The 21,763-nt window shown below is 41.8% G+C and overlaps 1 protein-coding gene across 2 annotated transcripts in view; it reads right to left on the bottom strand.

The window, feature by feature from the left end:
* Positions 1 to 11,029: 11,029 nt before the first annotated feature.
* RIT2 (Ras like without CAAX 2) overlaps positions 11,030 to 21,763 on the bottom strand; it is a 175,637-nt gene continuing 164,903 nt past the window's right edge. The window contains exons 8-10 of one of the 2 annotated variants that reach the window (XM_074932026.1): positions 18,403 to 18,472; positions 17,507 to 17,511; positions 11,030 to 12,472 (exon numbers count right to left, since the gene is read on the bottom strand). In XM_074932026.1, coding sequence (XP_074788127.1) covers positions 12,245 to 12,472; positions 17,507 to 17,511; positions 18,403 to 18,472 — 303 coding nt within the window. In that variant the 3' untranslated portion in view covers positions 11,030 to 12,244. The remainder of the gene's footprint in view (positions 12,473 to 17,506; positions 17,512 to 18,402; positions 18,473 to 21,763) is intronic. The other variant, XM_074932027.1, reaches the window with a different exon arrangement.

Below are 21,763 nucleotides of genomic sequence, written 5' to 3'. Positions count from 1 at the left end.
AACTCTAGGACTTTGACATTTTTTGCAGGAAAAAAATGTGTCAAGAAGATCTGTCATTCCCCTGCTGTTTGATCAGCACAGCTGAGGGATGGTGGGGAAAGCACATCTGCCTTCAGATGCCTTCCCACAGGTGACAGTGCTCCTGCTCCTGCTCACACCCACCGCAGGGGAAAGGACCAGCTGCAGCCCAGAGGGTTGTGATGGATGAAACAAAGGGAATTCTTCCTGCAGGTTATAGCTCTCTTAGTCTCTACCCCCTAAGTGAGACCCACAAATGACCATGGGCCCAACAGCAGGTTTGTAAAGCAGACCCAGAGGTTTAGCTCTCAGCATCAATGCAAAATTACTGGTGCATCATGTGGCAGTGATAAAATATCTGGGGCTGCAGTTTCTATATGGTATCTGGAAGGTATTGTCCAAGGACTACAGTCTGCTTCAGTATCAAGGTGAAGATCAGCACAAATAGTTGTGTTTCAGTGAAATTATTACCCAGATTTACGTCCATAGTATACTGAGGGTTTTTTAACAGTGGTCTTCAAACCTGTTTTTAATTTACAAAATCTGACACAAGATGGGCAGTCTGCAAACCAGTCAGACCTCCTTATCCATTAAAAGTGAAGGTCCTTTTGTGCCACAGTATGTTTTTTCCTATCCTGTCTGTTTGAATCACTGTGATTCCCTATAAGGATTTTTATCACTCAGTGGCAAGTGGATTGAAAAGTCTCTGTCAGGTGAAAGAACTGATATGGTACTGACTGTTCTCAAATTTCTCAGCAGTCCCTGGAGGTCTATCCTGGCTCAGAAGTTTTATCACAGCAATATTTTACAGCTTCTATAACTTAAGTCTTTCTGAAGTTTATTGTTGGCAGGTATAGCATATTCTCCTAGGCTTTGTGGTTTCATCTATTTTTCTTCACATCTTTCATCCACATCATGGTAATCAACTCTGCACAGGTCGAAGAACTCTTCAAAGTACTCCTTTGAACATCTGCCTCCTTAAAAACATCCCTGCTGTATTCTCTGATAACTTGGATCTCATCCAGTTTTGCTAGATAAAGACTTAGGAGTATTTGGTGTACACCTTATTAACTAAACAGGGGAGCAGAAACAGGTTCCTACATTTTTCACTAACATCTGGTCTGAGAACAGTGGGAGAGAAAAAGCCAGCAGCAAATGATCTGCATGCACTGGTTGCAAACTGGTAGCTGCTCTCCCAGATGAAACCACGTATTTGAAGTACCATTTAAAATCTTCAGCAGGGAGCTATCATACCATCTTTTATGTTAGTTATGAGGCATATAAATGAAGGGTTTGCTACTATCATTCCAAAATTACAGAGCTGAGTATCCTACTTTTTCCCCAACTGTTCAGCTGAAACCAGCTGCTTTCAGTTTCTGAAGCATACACAGTACGGGACCCAGCAGACACCACAGACAGATTCGTTCTTATACGTATCCAAAGAAGCTTCAGTGAATAGGCAACTTATTCCACAGTCATCTGTAACCAGATTCTCATTAGAAACCTGATGCATACTGCAGGGAAGGAAATCCAAATGTCCCACTCACTTAACTGAGTTTGGTATTGTTTCTTCCTGTTCAATTTTCCATTCTGTGCAATGTTTTGGGTTTGTTTGGTTTTTGGTTTTTTTGGGGTTTTTTTGTTTGTTGGTTTTTGTTTTTTTTTCATTAAAACGTGTTCCCAAACTGCCTTGAGTATTCAAAGCAGTAGTAATTTTTTCTGACCCATTCATTTTCTAGGCCAGCCATGTTGCATCATCCACAGGATGAAGCAATTCATCATCAATTTTTATTACTTTTAGTATCACGCATCTCGTCTTAGTATCCTCCATCAAACTCCTATGGTGTGTGTACTTGAATCAAATATCTGGAGAGTGTCTTTGCCATTATATCTGCTCTTATTCCCTTTCTAGAAGGCATGAAGACACATCCAGAGCAGAGAATGGTGTAAGGTATTCTAAGTTCACTTGATTTTCATATATTTACTCATAATGTATTCTCCACTACACTTCTGCCTGACTTTCCCATTGCTAATAATCTCTTTATTCTGTCTTCATTAAATTGTATTTTCCTTTGGGTTATGCCTTTCTAAGTTTCCAGGGACAGAAACCTCATCTTCCTCACTGTGATTGAAGTATATTCATCATTATGCAATAATCTGTACTTCTTTTCTAGAGACAAATGTGAATCAACTGTAAAATATTCCCATTGCTTTCAGAAGAGCTGCCCACTTATACTGGCTGAATACCTTAAGTGTTAAATCTTATTCATTCAGTGTCCTAGATAAAGAGACATGTGTGATTAGTCAGCAGTGTCTAGCAGTGTAGCTTGTAGGAGATGTCAGCTTCTTATTTAGAAAGCTGAGTGACTTTGCAAAACTTTATCATTAAAAATACTACTTATTTTTCTCAGTAGGGACATTAAATTATTGGAAATTTATGAAGAAGACAGAAGATGCAGTGCCTTTAGTTTGTTAAAAGCACCCAAGACCATCTTATACATTGCTGGGAGTGATGCAATAAAACAAGGGAAATAAAAATGAAGTGAGTTTATCTAGATGGAGCTCAAGATGGAGAGGCTAGCCTTGACATTTTGGGGTTGCAGAGTAAAAATATAAGAATCTGCACAGAAATCTGCCAGTCTGCCATGTTGGAAGGGGCTGAAAGTAGTCACAACCATCATTTATGAAACAAATCTTGAATATATTCTATCTTGATTTATTTTTTTTTCCAGGAGAAGGAATTAAAAACTATCTCATTTGCAGAATACAGTAAAAGCAGACAAATATGAAAGTTTAGTCCATTGAATTTCATAGATGTGAAATAGATACCTTCCTCTTCTATTAATTATGCTTAAACTACAAGGTTAAAATGGTATTTTGCTCTTTTATAAAAATAAAGGTAATGTAATATTAATATAAAAGACGTGCTTTACTTTATCCTCCTAACACTGTTCTTCAACTGCAACTCTGTTTCAGCTGCAGCCATGAAAAATAGAGCTTGGTCACGTAGTTGTTGAAACAATTCTAAGACTAAAAGCACTGTAAAAAAAATGATGCATGACAAACTGCTAGAATGGGAAAATCTCATTGTCACATTAATTATCTATTGACAGAAGATATACAGTAGGTGATGCAATGGCTTTAGATGTTCTTGTCTTTATTACCTCTTGGGGGAAAAGTTCAGATCATGAAATGAGTTTGGTGCTCTTGAGTGGACATTTGTCCTCATCACAAAACAACCTCATAATTCAGCACGATGTAACAAAATTGGAGAGCTCAAATTGAGGAGGCTTAGAACCAACAGCATCAGGGAGTGATAAATCAGACTAGAGGTGCAGGGCAATGCCTCTTGGGGTGACTTTCACAGCATCTGTGAGACAATGCCATCCCTATTACAAATCATTTTGCCAGGAGGACAGCCTAAGGAGCTCCACATACTTGAAGGGACAGATCAAGCTAGAAACAGTGTTAAAAAGGAAGCTGATCAGAACTGGTCTAAAACATTATTCTGTTCAACTGCCATTCAATTTTATGAGAACAGACATTTTAATACAGTATTAAAGTCCCATTCTGCCTAGCTTCTGCTACTTTTCAGGGATTTTTTCAGAGTCATAAACAATGAGCAATGGGCATGATGCACACTTGTTTAAATAAGAGTCATAGAATCATGGAATGGTTTGGGTTGGAACATCTAATTTCACCCCCCCTGCCATGGGCAGGGACACCTTCCACCAGCCCAGGTTGCCCAAAGCCCCGTCCAACCTGGCCTTGAACCCTTCCAGGGAGGGGGCAGCGACAGCTTCTCTGGGCAACCTGTGCCAGGGCCTCATCCCCCTCACAGGGAAGAATTTCTTCCTAATGTCTAATCTAAATCTGCCTTCTTCCAGCTTAAAACCATTACCCCCCTTCCTATCCCTACACCCCCTGATAAAGAGTCTCTCCCCACCTTTCCTGTAGCTCCTTTAAGTACTGGAAGGCCACTCTAAGGTCTCCCCAGAGCATTCTTTTCTCAAGGCTGAACCCCCTGCAACTCTCTCAGCCTGTCGTCACAGGGGGGTGCTCCAGCCCCCCAAGCATCTTTGTGGCCTCCTCTGGATCCATTTGAGCAGGTCTGTGTCTTCCTGATGTTGGGTGCCCCCAGAGCTGGACACAGCAACTGCAGGGGGGTTTCTCACGAGAGCTGAGTAGAGGGGAAGAATCTCCTCCCTCTACCTGCTGGCCACACTTCTCCCAATGCAGCCCAGGATATGGTTGGCTTTCTGGGCTGTGAGAGCACACTGCCAGGTCTTGTTGAGGTTCTTTTTAACCAACATCCCCAAGTCATTCTCCTTAGGGCTTCTCTCAATCCACTCTTCCTACACTCTTCTACACCCAGCCTGTATTTGTGCTTGGGATTGCCCCAACTCACATGCAGGACCTTGCATTTGACCCTGTTGATCTTCACGAGGTTTCCATGGGCCTACCTCTCCAGCCTGTCCAGGTCCCTCTGAATGACACATGCTTTCCCTCCAGCATGTTGACCGCACCACACAGCCTGGTGTTGTTGGCAAACTTGATAAGGGTGCACACAACCTCATGCACTGTCCATGTCACCAGCAAAGGTATTAAACAACACCAGTCCCAATACTGACCCCTGAGGAATGTCACCCATCACTGTTCTCCACTTGGACATCAAGCTGTTGACTGCACCTGTTTGAGTGTGATCATCCAGGCAATTCCTTATCCCTTGAGTGGTCCATCCATCAAACCCATGTATCTCCAATTCAGAGACAAGGATGTACAAGTGGTACAGTGCCAAATGCTTTGTACAAGTCCAGGCAGATGATGTCACTTTCTTTTTCCTTATTCACCAACACTGACCCTGTAGTAGAAGGCCATTAAATTTGCAGGCACAATTTGCTCTTAGTGAAGCCATGCTGGCTGTCACCAATCAATTCCTTATTTTCCATGTGCCCTAGCATAGTTTCCAGGAGGATGTATTCCATGATCTTGCTGGGCATAGAGGTGAGATTGACTGTGTTGGCCTGTAGTTCCCCAGATCCTATTTTTTTTCCTTTTTTAAAAATGGGGGTTATGTTTCTCCTTTTCTAGTCAGTGGGAACTTTACCAGACTGCCACAGATTAGCCACTTGTGCACCTTCAGGTTCCTTAGATGTTCTTGAACCTGATCTCCTACAGTGGGAGGTTCTTCATTCTCCCAGCTCCTGCTTTTGCCTTCTGTGACGTGGATGGTGTGGCTGGAGCACTTGCCAGTAAAGACTGAGAAATATGTCGTTGAGTAACTCAGTGTCCTGATCCAGTATCGGGGAGGGTTCTTAAATGATCCCAAGACCAAGATTAAGATACAAAAGAGGTCAGATGCCATACAACCCTGTGAACTTTATTTCCCATAACAACTGATAATAGCAATAGAACAGAGAGAAGAAGAAAAGGAAAAGTCAGAATACCTAAGCAATCAAACAGTAGAGATGCAGCAAGATTAACTACCACCGCCACTAATCCAACGATGTCCTGTTGGCTCAGTCCTGGTGCAGGTGATGGTGCTCCAAGCTTCAAGCTCCACCAAAGTCCCAGCTCCAAGCAGATGAAGGATCAAGATCAAGATTATCAAGATTTCCAAGAGAGGAGTACACAGTCCTTTTATTGCCCCAGTCCCCATGATTTCTCCAAAAGTCCACCCATTTCAAAGAAGCTCATTGTCATACATGGCACCCCGTGTTCCTCCATGGGCACATGCCCAGATGTTCATGGTGGTCATGCTGGGGGGTGGGGGGGCCGACCTGAGTTGTCTTTAGCCTCTGCACATCTTCTTCACCCTGATTTCCTCTCCACCTGGCTTGTGTGCAAGTGCAGCTTGGTAGACACTGCCAAGGATGTTGTTGTTCGAGCTTCGGGTGGATATCGTGGTTTCTTTGGGGACAATTAATCTTCAGAGCATACTCCTCCATGGCCACAGGATGCTGAGTCCAGGACGTGGTAGTGGTACAGCAGCAATGTTGAGACAAACACAGTCCAACACAGTCCCTTACACTCAGCCTTCTCCATGTCCCACATAACCAGGTATTCTGTTTCTTTCCAGAGAGGGCCACATTTTCTTTAGTCTTCTTTTTATCACCGACATACTATAGAAAGTTTTCTTGTTATCTTTCTATCAGGGTTTTAGATTTCTTAACCTGATCACTGGCTGCTCAAACAGTTTCTCTATATTCCTCCCAGTCTACCTGTCCTTGTTCCACCCTCTGTAGGCTTCCCTTTTATGTCTGATCTTGTCCAGCATCTCATTGTTCATCCATGCAGGTCTCCTGGTGTTCTTACCTGAATTCCTCTTTGTTGGGATGCATCACTCCTGAGCTTGGAGGAGGTGATCCTTGAATATTAACCAGTTTTATGCCATGGTACTCTACCAGGAAGATCCCTGAAGAAGCTGAAGTCTGCTCTCCTGAAGTCCAGGGCACACCCTTCTTACTGCCATAAGAATCTTGAACTCCATTAGTTCATCGTCACTGCAGCCAGGGCCACCCTAGAGCTTCTCATTCCCCACCAGGCCCTCCTTGTTTGGGAGAACAAGGTCAAGCACAGCACCTCTCCTCACTGGTTCCTCTATCATTTGGAGAAGTTTTCATCAATGCATTCCAGGAACTTCCTGGATTGTTTATGCCCTGCTGTGTTGTCCCTCCTACAGATATTGGGGTTGTTGAAGTCCCATGAGGACCAGGGCTTGTGAATGTGAGGCTGTTCCTATCTGTCTATCGAGGGTCTCATCCACTGGGTCTTCCTGGTCATGTGGTCCATAGCAGATCCCCACTATAATGTCTCCTGTCCCTGTCCTCACTTCAGTTCTGACCCATAAGCTCTTTCTCAGCTCTGTATGCATCCCCATGTGTATATCCATGCACTCCAACTGGTCACTGACAAGAAAGGTGACACCCCCCACCCCCCCATCATCTCCCCTACCTCTCCTTCCTAAAGACCCTGTGTCCTTCCATTCTAACACTTCACTCACAGGAGCCATTCCACTACATGTCAGTAAGATCGTAGTCCTGCAGGCATGTGCACACATCTCTAACTCCTCTTGTTTTTTCTCCATGCTACATGTGTTTGCATAAAGGCTTTTCAGTTGGGTCTCTGATGAAGCTGATTTACTGCCTAGAATTCCTTTGTGCTGCTCTTCAGGTGCTCTCCTGCTGACCTGTGATCCCTCTCCAGGCTCTGAACACCTGTTGTTGACACTGGCATTAAACTGGTAGAAGTGGGATGGATTGATGTTCCGCTACCCCGGCAGCTTTAGTTTAAAGCCCTCTTCACCATCTTGGCAAGCCTATGACCAAAGATGGTCTTCCCCTCCTTTGACAGATGTACCGCTCAGCCCCCACCAGCCCGGGTGTTTCAAAGCGAGTCCCATGGTCTTAGTAGCCAAACCCGTGGCTGTGACACCAGTCTAGTAACCAATTGTTGATTTGCTGGATTTGACTCTCCTCAAACCCCTTCCCTTTGACCAGGAGGATTGATGAAAAAACTACCTGCAATCCAAAGTCCCTTACCACCACTCCCAGGGCTCTGTAATCTTTCTTGATACTCCTCAAACTGCTCCTGGCTGTGTCACTCGTGTCCATGTTAAACAACAGCAGCAGCAAATAATCAGTGGACTGCACAATGTTTTGTGTCTTGGTGACATCCCTGATCTGAACCCCCGGTAAGCAGCACATCTCTCTAGAGAGTGTGTCAGGTCAGCCAATGGGTGCGTCTGTACCTCTCAGAAGAGAGTCACCTGCTGCCTCTCAGAAGAGAATTCCTGATGGGGATGTCTACATGTGGCTAACTACTGTAAGTGTATTTAGTTGAATTATATTAGCACAACAGTCTTTGTTAGACATCCATCTTTCAATCGATAGTACAAATTCAGGCAGAAACTGGTGTGTTCCTATAACTAATTATAAAATTTCTGTGTTTTATATGAAAGGAGTTGATGGTCTTAAGTTTAACTTTTAACAGATGACATCATCATCTCAGTGTCACTTCTGAGGTGGCTGAAGCAGGTAACTGTTTACTGTCTTGACAGGAAGGTCCTCTGGCACCTATTTCCTTACCGCAGGTACTACAATCTGGCCTACAGAGAGTAACATTCAACTTGGGAGAAGACATTGACACAGTTCTAGACTGTAAGTCATCACTAGGAGACACTAAACTCTGCTGAGGCCCATCTCTTGCTTGTTCCATATGCTTTTTTCTATCTGTCATAATACAGAGAGGGCTCAAACATTTAAGAAAGGCTAATGATGAGAGACTTAACAAACTATATATGTTATTGTTTATATATATTATATAGTAGAAAAAATGAGGATAATTCCTTCTTTTCTATTTAGCTATGCATTCTTACAACTCAGTCTCAAAATATATGCTTTTTGGTGTGTAAAGAAATTGTTTTAAATCATTTGTAAAACCGTCAGACTGTTAACATCATTCATGAACTTATAATGTGAGGGAATACAGAAGGTTTCTGTGCTTAAGTCCTAAGGCCTGTATGCAAAACCCATGAAAAAGGAAAACTTAAATACTGCAATATTCCACCTTGATTTACTGCCTTCTCCAAATTACTTCTCAACTAGATACAACATGTGATCTGCCATAACTAGGAAGAAGGGTAATTAACTGACATATATTTTGTATTTGCAAGAGACACCATGGATATATTTGCAAAAAGTTATTATTTAACTTTATTTATTAGTTGGCTTTAATTATAATCCTGGAGGAAACTGAATTATGGTCCAACTGCAACACAGTCTGACAGCAGAGTAAGTTATAGCTGCCACCTTCATGGGACTGTAGGCAACACAGCAAAATAAAGTGATAAGTTTCCTTCTTCAAATCTTCCAGGCATGATTAGATGAAAGACTAGTCAAAGATAAAAGAGTCTTTAGACACAGAGCTGCTGTTTTTTAATTCTGTCTGCTAGTTTTGACAGCAAAATACAATCTTCTGTGACGGAATCATAATGATTAATTAGGTAAAGCACCTTCACCCATCCTCTTGTGCAGTTATGACTTATGTTATCCTCACTGACTATAACCTCCATCAGCTTTGCTCAATTAACTGAGGTTAAGCGTTATAGATTATCGAGGAATTGGGTGATGGTAAATCAGAATGACTTTCCCAATTTAAAATTAAAAGATGGTCAAGTGTTTCAGAGACAAGATTCAATGCCAAGAATTTACAGTACCACTCTCTACCATAGACAGGAGAAGAAATTGTTAGAGATGTGGTTTATCATATCTGAATTTAGCCATCTAAAGTTTAGACATGGAGATGAAGCTGCTCTTTATGGAGCAAGAGATACTCACTGGAAAGAGGCAGTCATTTCAGGGCATCATTCATCCTGTGCTAACTATCCAAGCCAGATGGGACAAATCACGAACCAGAGGATCCTCTCTCTCCTTATTAACCTAAGAGAGACTCTGAATGACTAGATCTCATGCTGAAGTTTTATACGATCGAAGTGGAGGGAGATAACACAGGCCTTTCTGCCCATACATATTCATATGCCTGAAACTGCTCATGGAGGATGTAGCGGAAGATCGTCAGAGGGTGTGATGCCTCGTTCTTCTTGAACAGACTAACCTAGGACCAAATACCTTTCAAAATGTGAAAAGGGGACTGGTCGTGGAGACTCTTGGAACCTGGAGATTTCATGGGCTTGGTACACCTAAAAATATGACTATGTAAGCTGTGTCTGTACTAGTAATTTGAACACACCCCAGGAGGCACCTGAGCACATCTATACTGTTAAACTGTTAAAATGATCCCTAGCTTGGTTTCAGACCATGGCAGGCCAGCACTTTTGCAACCAGTTGCTGAGCATGGTGTAGAACATAGTATATTCCAGGGACCGCTTCCAACAACAGTCTGTGTGTGGTAACCCTGCTCTGAAGGCTAAGAGTGCTCCATGCCAGATGCCAGTGTCGGAGAATGGGCATGTTTAATATATGTCAACTTAAAATTTAATCTGAGATGATATCTATGCCCTCTTCTCCAAATTTTTCTGTATTGTAAACTGGCTTGAAGTAAGGAACCCCTAAAACTACAGAGCCAAGCCAGTATTGATATACTCTATCCCTCGGTAGGATGGGTAAAATGACATGATAACCAGTACTAAGTGGTTTTCAGTTGACTCAAAGTTTAGGCATCTGCATGAAAAAGACCAATGCGCATCCCTCAAGTTTTCTCAGGACAGTAATTTCTATGGTCTCTTATGCATGGAATGACTGCTTTGTTCCCCTCTATGCAGTGTGCAGTATTGGAACAGTCACAGATGTTTCCCCTTGTTATTTATTGTCTCATAGCTGCCATCTGTTCAGTACAGCCTCCTGTTGTGTCTCCCCTGACACTTAGCTCATAAACTCTTTGGACAAGCACATCTTTTTGTCTCTAGGATGCTTGACCTAAAATCTCTGTGGCAATACAGGTAAAATAATAATAGTAATTACAATAGTATAAATGCAGACTTCAGCTGTTGGAGGCAGGAAACAGAAAACTCAGCTTAAATATATGTGTGTGTTTGTATTCCTCTGAAACAGTATTTCCAAAATAGAAATATATCCATATATTATGTAACTATATAAAGTAATGCTTCTTATGGAGAATTTTTGACAAGTCAAAAAATATCACTGAATTTTCTTGAAAAGAAAGGAAAGCGGAAGGCATCAGATTTTAACAAATTGAGATTCTTCATGAAACCATAACCTTTCCAAGTTTGGCTGAGCAAAACAAATACATTGCCCCCCAGCTCAAAATAATTCAAATAATTATTTGAAACCCTGAAAAACTGTCAGAGAAGAAGAATAAAATATGAACGTTTACTAACATACATATTTTTCTAATTATATTGCTTCAGGACAGACACAAATGACACTGACAGCTAGTATGGTTTCATGGAAATCACAATCTTTATTTTTGACAAAATGTATGCATATTTTAATTGTAAATAAAGTCAGTAATAAAAGAAGTTTGTGGGGAAAAAAAAAATATCAATGAGACTATACTCTAAACTTCATGCCAGCTTTAAAAAGGAGTATTTAAAAGACGTGTCCAACTGATCGATCAAATGATTCAGTTGGATGGTCAAGGACTGCAAAAGTTGGTGACTGACCTGATTCTCTCTAGTAAGTCAAGGGCTGAATGCTACATCACAGATGTTGTTGTGTGCTGGGACAGAGCTGCACTGCTCTAGGGAGGGCTCTGGGAAGCATCAGACAGTGCTTTTGTGTGCTCCTTGGTGGTATGCAGGAGTGTGACTGATGGTGGAACACTGGAACACATTGTCCAGAGATGTGATAGATGCTTCATATCTGGAAACCTTCAAGGTCAGGTTGAACAAGGCTCTGAGCAACCTGATCTAGTTGAAGATGTTCCTGCTTATTGCAGGAAGGTTGGACTAGATGACCTTTAAAGATACTTTCCAACCCAATTCTATGATTTAAATGTACTGCATGTCTGTAGGACACAACACCTCTGCTAGTCAGTCCTGGTGACCGGTAAGCAGCGGAGACAGAGCAGTAGCCCTGTAGCCTCCAAACGGCTGGTGCATGACTTGTGCTATGCTTGCCAAACTTTCTGGCTAAATGGAAAGGACACGATGATGTTAGGGCTCTACAGGGTCAAAATCAGGAGCCCCAGCATTCCCTTTGGGCCTGGTTCACACAGACACATATTCGCACACAGACATGTGTGTGTAGGCTGAGCATAGTCTAACCCTAAACCTACATGTGAATGCAAAGCTGAAGGTCAAATCCCAAAGTCCTTAGAGAGTCAAAATGTTCATTGAAATCATTGTTATTCATTCCTGGGATGGCGAAATGATCCATGCATGTAGAGAGGAGGCAATAAGTGCATCCCTTGTTCTAAAGCTGGTGGAAATTGTTTCTACCTTGGATGCTGGCTTAACTCCTGGCATTTGAAGACCAGCCAGGGACCACAGGTAAAAAACCACAGTATTTTCTCCACTCAGATTTGCAGAGAAGGAATGAGAGGGTATGTTAAGTGACTTTATTTATAGTACAGAGGAACCACAGGGCAACCATGAATTGGGCCTTCAAGGAGCTACTTCTGCAGGAGGGCTGAAGGGAAGGAACTCCAGGACATGGTCTGGAAGATGCTGTGTCAATGCTGCCTTTCTGAAATGTTACAGGTTGTTGTGGTCAGCTCCTGATGGGTGGCTCATGGGGAACTGCCATCAGGTTGTATTCTCTTTTTTTTTCTTCAGGGATCCTTTCAGTTTCCGCCACAGACTATCCTTCCTCTTCATTTTCTTCTCTACCATAGGCAACGAGGACTCTTTCCTTCGGATTTCCCTCACTAGTCCATGAAAGACATCATCAATGTAGAAGCGGAGGGCAGCTGAAGTCTCAAAAAAGGAGCAGGAGTATTCTCTGGCTAAGCTCATTCCTTCCTCAGTTGAAACCTACAAGGAAAAAAAAGTCCATAAATATTGTCTAATGCACAGAGCATGAATCAACATGAGAACATTACAGTATATGTAGTCTGACTTTCTGGATACTGCAAATCACTGACTAATTTTACAGGAAAATATTCTAACAGTACATAATAGAGAATATTCAAGAATGAACGGATCAGATTGAATCCATGGAGGGATTTGAACAGAGCATGCTAACAATATTCATGTGCTCAGGTATAAAATTTCCCTGATTCTGACGCATCATTTTTTTTATGCATTTCCTCTTTTTAGTGCAGTAATCCTATAGTTTGATAGTGCTGGTATCTTTATTCAGTAGACTGGAATGGATGACTTACACAGAAAGACTTACACAGAATTAAGGTCCTAGAAAATCTCTGTTCAGCATTGACATAACTGTGGAGGCAACGACTTCAAGCACATCTTTCATACCTTAAGATTTTTCAGTCACATTATTTTCTAAGCATGCCTTTAAGTGTTTTGGTCTTGGCAGGACTGTAATCCTATCACTTAGCTCATGCCTGAGCTGTATGAAGACCCAAAATCTATTTGCTTTTCAGCTAATTTTCCCTAAGTGGCTTCATGTTCTTATCGTTCTATGTCTTTGTATTTTGAGGAACTGTAAAGGGAGGAATCACCATGAATCTAGATGTAGCCAAGGCAGATTTTTTTTTTTTTTAATTTGCCTGAATTTTGAAACAAGGATGTTACTCCTAAAATTTGCATATTAGCTACCTCTTGGCATGTGACCTGCCAGCCTGCTAAATGGACGGGTGCTCAGCATGTGGATTAAATTGTGGTTTAAACAGAGTTAAAATGCTTATCATAAGGACTACTTCTCTCTACCACTTAAGGTACTTTTTGCACATGGGAGCTCATCCAGTAACATGTAGAAAGTCTGCAGCAAAACAAGGAGCAAACTATGAGCTTCTAAATATTAAGCTAGCTTTCCAGCTGATAGAGTGTCTTTTCTTTTCAGTATTTGAACATAAAAATGAATGAACTATGTGAATGATATGTATGCTGTATATTCAAATTCTAGGTCAGAAATCCCAGCCTTTGTTTTTATTTGTGTTTGGATATCATGATTCATTCAAGTAACTTTTCAACCATCTGGATAAAAAGGCAAAAAAATACTTTGAGACAGCCTTGTGAAAGGCTACATAATAGGCTATGAATAGTCTCAATTGCTACTGTCTACCACAAGACTAATCTCGTGGGATTTTCTAAATTTTATTTCTACCTTCATGCACCCAAAATGTCATTCATATTTATCAGGGAAATAAACTGTGTTTCAAGATACAAACAAACTCTCTTATGCCTACCATGAGGATGTTTTGACATCTCTCTCTAAAGATGAGCACAGTGAGAAACATGATTTGGGATGAAATTGAAAATCTGTTCATTCCAACCTGGAAGTAAATTTGCACTGGGCGTGTACCTGCATAGCACAGACCACAGAATTCCTTCCCATCACCTTTGCATTGAGTCACATTTCAGTTTGTAACATTACTAGGATCATTCCTCTATGTTACAGGTATAATCTTAATTTAATTAAGAATATTGTAAGGATAAGCAGGAAGGTTGTATGCCAACCTGAACAATAGTCACTGTCACAATGAAAGATTGTTACCGCTTTCCAACTTCTATAATTGCCAACCTTTAGCAAAAGGAGATGGGTAGCAATATGGTCCTTGTTTTTCTCTGGGCAGCTGTGTAAGCAAAATGTGTGATTCAATATGTCTATTGGGCACCATTGAGAAATTGATTGTCTGGATAGAAGAGTATTTTAGTCTATTTTGGAGTTTATAATCATTTTTTTCCCTTGCTATGCATTGTTTGAGCTGAAAGGGGGTTTTTATTTTATTTTGTTAAAGAGACTGCAGTTCTGAGCAAATGATTACACAGAGCTGCAGTTTCAGTGAAGATATTATACATTCATTACCTAAAAGGAAAAAAAAAAAGCACATAAATTGAACCTTCCTAATGTTAAAGAATGGTGAGGTCGTAAATATAATTAGGTTGCAAGCACAGCAATACTCAAATATAAAGCGTTGTCTTCCTTTTGCTCTGTGATTGTCTAGTCTTTGACCATGTAATTCCTCTTTTGTTCCGCTCTCTTTTTTTTTTTTTTTTTTTTTTTTTTGTCTTTTCTAGGATCAAAACTATGTTTTCTCCCACCTGCAAGGAAGAACAACTGCAGGGAAGGCATACTATGCTCTGTAATGAAACAAGACTGCTAAGAGCTGTGAGAACTGGAGAATACTCAAGAGAAATAAATCGTGCAGAAAAACTTCCTCCCAGTGTCTATGTGGCTGGAGGCTTGTAACTTGGCCAAATTTGGCTGGATTTCTATATAAAGCAGCAAAAGTTTGGTTCTGGACTCCAGTTTCCTGTCAAATTACAGAGAAAACATTAAAGTTATTAATGACAATAGTTCATTTCAAAGCCTGCTACTTTTCTTAAATCTTGCCCTCGGGAACTGATTAACTGCTTTGGTGAAGTTTAATGAACTAATTCAGCATGAGAAGGACACCTGGCACAAACAAATTCAGGACATTTAACTGAAGCTTTTCAGCTTCAAGGCTGAAAAGAGGCTTTTCAGAAATCTAATGTTGTCATAATTATCATTACCGCTTCCAGCGAAAATATAGCTATGGTAATTTAATTAATCTGTTTGCTGAAGAAACCATAAATATAGAGAGATGTCTACAGGAAAAGTACACATTTTTCTTTCTGTTCATAATTTGATCAAGAGGCTAGACATCTATGGAATGAGAAACAAGGGATAAAGCCCTTGATGAGGTCACTGACACCCTCATAATTCCAGGGATTTACCTTGTTCCCATTTTATTGCTAGAAGAGAAACTATCATAGAAATCCATCCCAGGTCTGCACAGCTCAGGGACTTGTTGACAAACTGCAGCTTCCGCGGGTCTGTAGCAGCGGAAGATATGATCTGTCAGCGTGACATGGACAGACAGGTCAGAGAGCGAGGTCACTCTATTGAATATATATCTGGGAAGCAGGGCTTTATATCTCATCTTTAGAGTAACCCTCCCTGATTGAATCTGGCACTGTTTCCCAGAGTATAATTCTGGTTATATTGATTCCAATTTAGCTCATTCCTTTGCTGGTAAACCTTAAGAAGGGAAGGAAGATGAAAGAATGATGAAGTTAAGATAATAAAAAATGAAAATTTAAAAGCTGGCAGAAACTTTCTGAGTTTGATCCAAACTTTAAAAATTGAGATTATCTGTGAGGGGTTTGAATCACGACTTCCAGAAGCAAGGCCTGAAGCTTGCAGTATAACCAAAGAGTAAGATCTCCCAGGACAAGTCCATAAAATGGTCAATAAAACCTCATGAACATGATGTGTGACCCCCAGGAAAACAGTAATTTCACATCTTCCTTGAAAAATGCGTGATTCTGAGTGCCCTTTTGGGCATGTGTGAGCTGAGAGGGAAGATAGTTGGTTACAACAGCATGTGGACAGCGGATAACTCATGGGACTGTAGGTTGAATTTGGTAGTTTTCATCTCTGGACAGTTCAGGACAGCTGGAATGCAGCACAACTTCATACTGACAGGAAGTATTCTCTGGCTACAAACCACATTTTATAGCATTAAAATTCTGTTTGTGGCTTTTCCAAACCTCCCTCGGAAAATTACAAGTGAGATTAAATGCAATGCTGACAGTCTGAGAAAGCCGTGATGGATGAGCTGCCATCTTTAAGACAGTCAGTTCCCCACTAAGGTCAGCTTCTGCACAACCAGAAAGAGAGCACAAAGCCAACTGGGCTGGGCGGTGGGTGGGGAGGCACTGGTAATCATTGGCCTCCACAGGCAGAGCATAAAAATATCTGTATCTGAGAAGGGAAGTGCAAAAAACCTAAACAGATCAATATTCTACCTCTGCCCTTGGACTGTCATTATCTGGGAAATCGCCATCAGGATCAGGCTATTTTCCATTGAGTTTTGTCTCTCCTTTGGTCAAGGAAGCAGCAAAAGCGTCCCAAAGTAGATTTCCTTGACAGAGATTGTATTAGCAGAGTCAACCACAACACCTTGGCTAAAATAATGGTTGTCTTCATGCAGGAAAGGAGTGCATTTCCACTTGTGCATCTCATCCTTTCAACAGCATGGTCTACTTGATATGGTTTTCCCCCTGTGATGGGGACCTCCAGGTTGTAATGGAGGGGTCTGGAAACTGCAGGTGAGGTGGTAAGGGTTGCAAGGATTCTCCTAAACTTTTTATTACAGACTTCTATTAATTTTGCAGTCTCATTAATGTTGAAATGGGAAACAGAGTGATAATTATAGATGCGAAAGCTTCATTCTGTGATTTTTTCTTTGATGAAGACATGTCATTTTAATGATGACTCAGAGACAGAAGGGGACTCATGTTTCTCAACAGAGTGCTCACCTAAATCCCACTGAGGTTAATAGGAGGAATTCCAGTGGTTTTTGATCAAGCACTGTATTTTTGACAGGCAATAACTTATGTGAGCTGTAAACAAAAGATAACTGTTTAAGACCATAGGGAGTGAAGCATCTTGAACAGCCTTGTTTGCACCACACTAAGCAATAAAATCAGTAGCAAAAGCCACAAGTATTCTGAATGATGTCTAGGAAAGATCCATATACTTTCCCTTCATCTCTGGTGGATTTTTTTCTGTTTCCCAACACTCCCCATTCCAGAAAACAATAACCAGATGTCAGGTTGTTTATTAAAACCTAGATATCAGTTTAGAGATAGGCAGGCAATCCTGAAGAATCCACAGAAATATTTGGGCCCCTTTCCATCACAGTCCATTCCCTCAGCATACGAGAAAAAACATAATATACTTTTGGTACAGGTACAGATATATGCCATAGGAAAAAACTGAAGAGAACAAAGGTATTGCCCGGGAAGATGATGAAGCAGCTCATCCTTAGTATCATCATACAACACATGTGGGACAGCCAGGGGATCAGGCCCAGTCAGCATGGGGTTATGAAAGGCAGGTCCTGCCTGACAGACCTGATCTCCTTCTACGACAGGGCGACCTGCTCATGGGATGAGGGAAAGGCTGTGGATGTTGTCTACCTTGACTTTAGCAAGGCCTTTGACACCGTTTCCCACAGCATTCTCCTGGTGAAACTGGCTGCTCGTGGCTTGGATGGGCACACGCTTCGCTGGGTAAAAACTGTCTGGATGGCCGGGCCCAGAGAGTTGTGGTGAACAGAGTTAAATCCCGTTGGCGGCCGGTCACGAGTGGTGTCCCCCAGGGCTGGGTGTTGGGGCCGCTCCTGTTTAACATCTTTATTGATGATCCAGACGAGGGGATCGAGGGCACCCTCAGTCAGTTTGCAGATGACACCCAGCTGGGTGGGAGTGTTGATCTGCTCGAGGGTGGGGAGGCTCTGCAGAGAGACCTGGACAGGCTGGAGCCATGGGCTGAGCCCAACTGGGGGAGTTTCACTGAGGGCAAATGCCGGGGGCTGCCCTTGGGCCACAACAACCCCCAGCAGGGCTACAGGCCTGGGGAGGAGTGGCTGGAGAGCTGCCAGTCAGAGAGGGACCTGGGGGGTGATTGACAGCCGGCTGAACAGGAGCCAGCAGTGTGCCCAGGGGGCCAAGAAGGCCAATGGCATCCTGGCTTGTGTCAGCACTGGCGTGGCCAGCAGGGACAGGGAAGGGATCTGAGCCCTGGGCTCGGCACTGGGGAGGCCGCCCCTCGATTCCTGTGTTCAGTTTTGGGCCCCTCACCCCAAAAAGGCCATTGAATGACTCGAGCGTGGCCAGAGAAGGGCAACGGAGCTGGGGCAGGGTCTGGAGCACAGGTCTGCTGGGGAGCGGCTGGGGGAACTGGGGGGGTTCAGTCTGGAGAAGAGGAGGCTGAGGGGAGACGTCATCACCCTCTACAGCTCCCTGACAGGAGGGTGCAGAGAGTTGGGGATGAGTCTCTTTAACCAAGTAACAAGTGATGGGACAAGAGGGAATGGCCTCAAGCTGCCCAGGGCAGGGTCAGGCTGGCTCTGAGGAAGGATTTCTGTGCAGAAGAGGCTGTTGGGCGTTGGAATGGGCTGCCCAGGGCAGGGGGGGAGTCCCCATCCCTGGAGGTGTTTAAGAGTCGGGTCAACTTAACGCTGAGGTATCTGGTCGAGTTGTGAATGGTCAGTGTGAGGTTAATGCTTGGACTAGATGATCTTCAGGGTCTTTTCCAACCTACATGATTTTGTGTTTCTGTTAGTGTATTCACAATTTCCTCAGTCTCTCATGAGAAAATTTGCAAAGAGAAAACAAAAAGTAATCTCATGAGTCCAGAAGGTGAATACTGTCCTGGACAACAAAAAGCAAAAAATGGGTATTGCCTATCTGACATAAATGATAATAGTTTTAATCCCAGCACTAACCACTGAGTTTATGATGAAGGCACTCATGCACAGGACCTGTGAGTTTTCTCATTAATGATGAACAAGGACTGACCAGTTTTCACTACTCTTAGTTCATCATTCTATGTCTAAAGTGCCAGGAAGAAATTAGGTGGTCCTTGGCCACCCATCACTGACAAGCATCAGGGACCTACCCAGTAATCTGGATGGGGACAGGTTCTATATTTTGATAGATGGGACTGGGTCCAGAGAGGGCTGAGCTGAATGTTCCTACTTTGCTACCTGCCTTTCCCAGAGCCAAAGGCTTTCAGTGTAAGCATTTGATTCTTGTTTTGAGAAACACGCAGCTCAATCCACTAACCCCAAAGCAGATCTATTATACCTATGTCATTTTTGACAGTTATTTATTTTTTCCTTGGACAAGTGTCGTACCAACAAGCATGGTGGCAGAGACTTTCTACAGGCTGGTATAAGGAACTTTCCAAGTGTGAAATGCTATTGTTCAGGTCAAAGCTCAAATACTTGGATATTACAGCAGTGGCTGGGGTTGGAAACCTGAGCAGAACCAGAAAAAAAATCAGAAAAATCAATCTTTTTTGTCTTTTTAAGATAAACAGCACTGTTGTTATTTGTTCACGTAATATTTGTCATGGAATATTTTTTAAAAAGAAGAAAAAATTGTTCCAAGCCCTTTTACCCTTCTTCTCTTTCTTCAGATATTTACATTTATAAACTGCCTATCATATTCTTGCCACTGAGCAATAACACCCCTGAAAGGAGTGGAAAAAACAAGATCAAGTGGAAATCAATTCAGGCTGAAAGAAATGTTGAAGACTAGGCTTTTGTGAATAACCAGTGTTTCCTCTCTGTGGTGAGACATTCAACATGACTATTTTTTCAGGTCTAAACAAATGTACAGCAAATGAGAAAGTAAAACAAATATCTTTGGTGTTAAAATCTCCAGTTTCCATCTCTCTCAACGCAAACATTCTGTTTTGTTTCAGAATTTTAAATAAACTAAGGTTAATTGCTCTTTAAAATTATAATGTTGAAACTTTTCTTTCAGCAACCATAAACATTTTAACCTTTATTTATAATCACATTCACAAATGTGTACACTGCAGTTACCAATTTGTTTTGGCTGAGATTCCACTAGAATTCACAACTAGCTTCTGCTGACACAAACCAGCATTTTTCATTCAACCACACATGTGCACCTTATTTTTTCCCTCAGTCTATGCAGAAGCAGACACCTCTTTTCAGCAGCCCGAGCAGTAAATGAGTAACACACTGCAGAAACGTGAGAGGAGAATTTCATGTCAACACCATTACTCTTAAATCCATTTGGAAGTCTTCAGAAGTAATTAGCTGAATAAACCTCACTCTGACTGCATGGCAGGCAATTCTGCAGGCTCAGCTTTGCTAGCTTTCTAGATTACAAGGGTAGATGAGATAAAAGCTGCCATACAATTAATCATTATTGTAAGGGTATTGCAATTAGTTCTGTTCCTCTTTCTCCTTCCCCAGACTTACATGAAAGCTCGTGTCTTGTAAGTTTTCCATGTTTTCCTTCTTGCCTTGCCACTCTGTGATACTTTTTACTGGTTTCACACTTAAGAATTACCGGTGATCAGGATGGGCTTTAGCACGAATGGCTATGGGTGTAGACAGGATTAGCAGACTGGGCTGAGGAGAAGCTGTGGTCTTCCTGCGTGAACTTTTGCCCTGACAGACTGGATGGTATGGAAATAGCACATGGAACAGCACTACATATCTCACATCCTCAGCTGTTCCACCCTCTGAAGGCACTTGCAATACAGAGGCTCAGATATTCTTTCCCTTCCCCTCATAACCTGGCTTTTTCATTTCAACAGGAAGCAAAATGAGGTTTTACGATGCGGAAAATGACAGGATTCTCTGGGGCTTCTGTGATGAGCTTTGTGTCTTATTTTTAGGGGATGGAGTATGGAGAGTGTGGCATTGTAAAAGTAATTTACTCATTTTTTAACAGAAAACTATAAAATAGTCTTGAGAAAAATTAAATTTCTTGACAAAATCTGAGAGATTCATCTATCCCAAATTATGCACTTCTGACCTGGTTAGTCATGAAGGTGGGACATGAAACACAGCTTAAACTCTGTGTTCTGAGCTAGGAAGAATCATATCCTCATTAGATCCAAGGGAACAGAGAATTGTTGGAGGCTGGGAAAGTAATCAGATGAAATATCACTGAACTGTTTGCTCTTCACTAGTGACAGCTGTTAGATTAGACTGACATTTCCTCTGAACTGCTACGGTCATTACTGCACTCTTCTATGAAAACTCTAAGTTATTACTGCCTATGTCTTTAAATACATCTCTCTCACTCTTTTTCATATGAAAAATATCTAGATCCAATGCTGAATCACATTTGAATAATTCCTGGAGTTTTTTAGAATCTTTCGTGATAGACATTACTGCCAGCAATCTTTCTTTCCCTTTTGGATCTATTTTTTCCACAATTTGAATCTACAGCATCCTTGCAACACAGGAGCTATGACTCCAGATAATTTAATTCCTGCTTTGGGCAAATGTTTTCAATAGAGAGAAACTTTGTCCACGCAGTTGCCTAATTGCAAAGCAAGCAAAACATATGAGGGTCCTAGGTCTATTGCTTCCAACTTGTGATAATGTGACTTTATTATTTCACAGATGTAAGGCTAAATAATTAAATCAACATCTAGTTTTATGTAAAAATCACTATGGAATCAGGGTGCTGTCTGCAGGTTAGACTGAAGTTGTTCTCTACTACAGACCATACTCTTTTGACTTCATCTTGTCAAAAGTAAGACTGATGAGTGGGTTAAAGCATCTTTATACCAGGAAATGTTTCTAGAGAGATGGCCTCAGGATCTGACTGAAT

The sequence above is a fragment of the Athene noctua genome, chromosome Z, assembly GCF_965140245.1.
Source record: "Athene noctua chromosome Z, bAthNoc1.hap1.1, whole genome shotgun sequence".
Lineage (NCBI taxonomy): Eukaryota > Metazoa > Chordata > Aves > Strigiformes > Strigidae > Athene > Athene noctua.
This window is presented reverse-complemented; position numbering and strand designations above follow the sequence as displayed.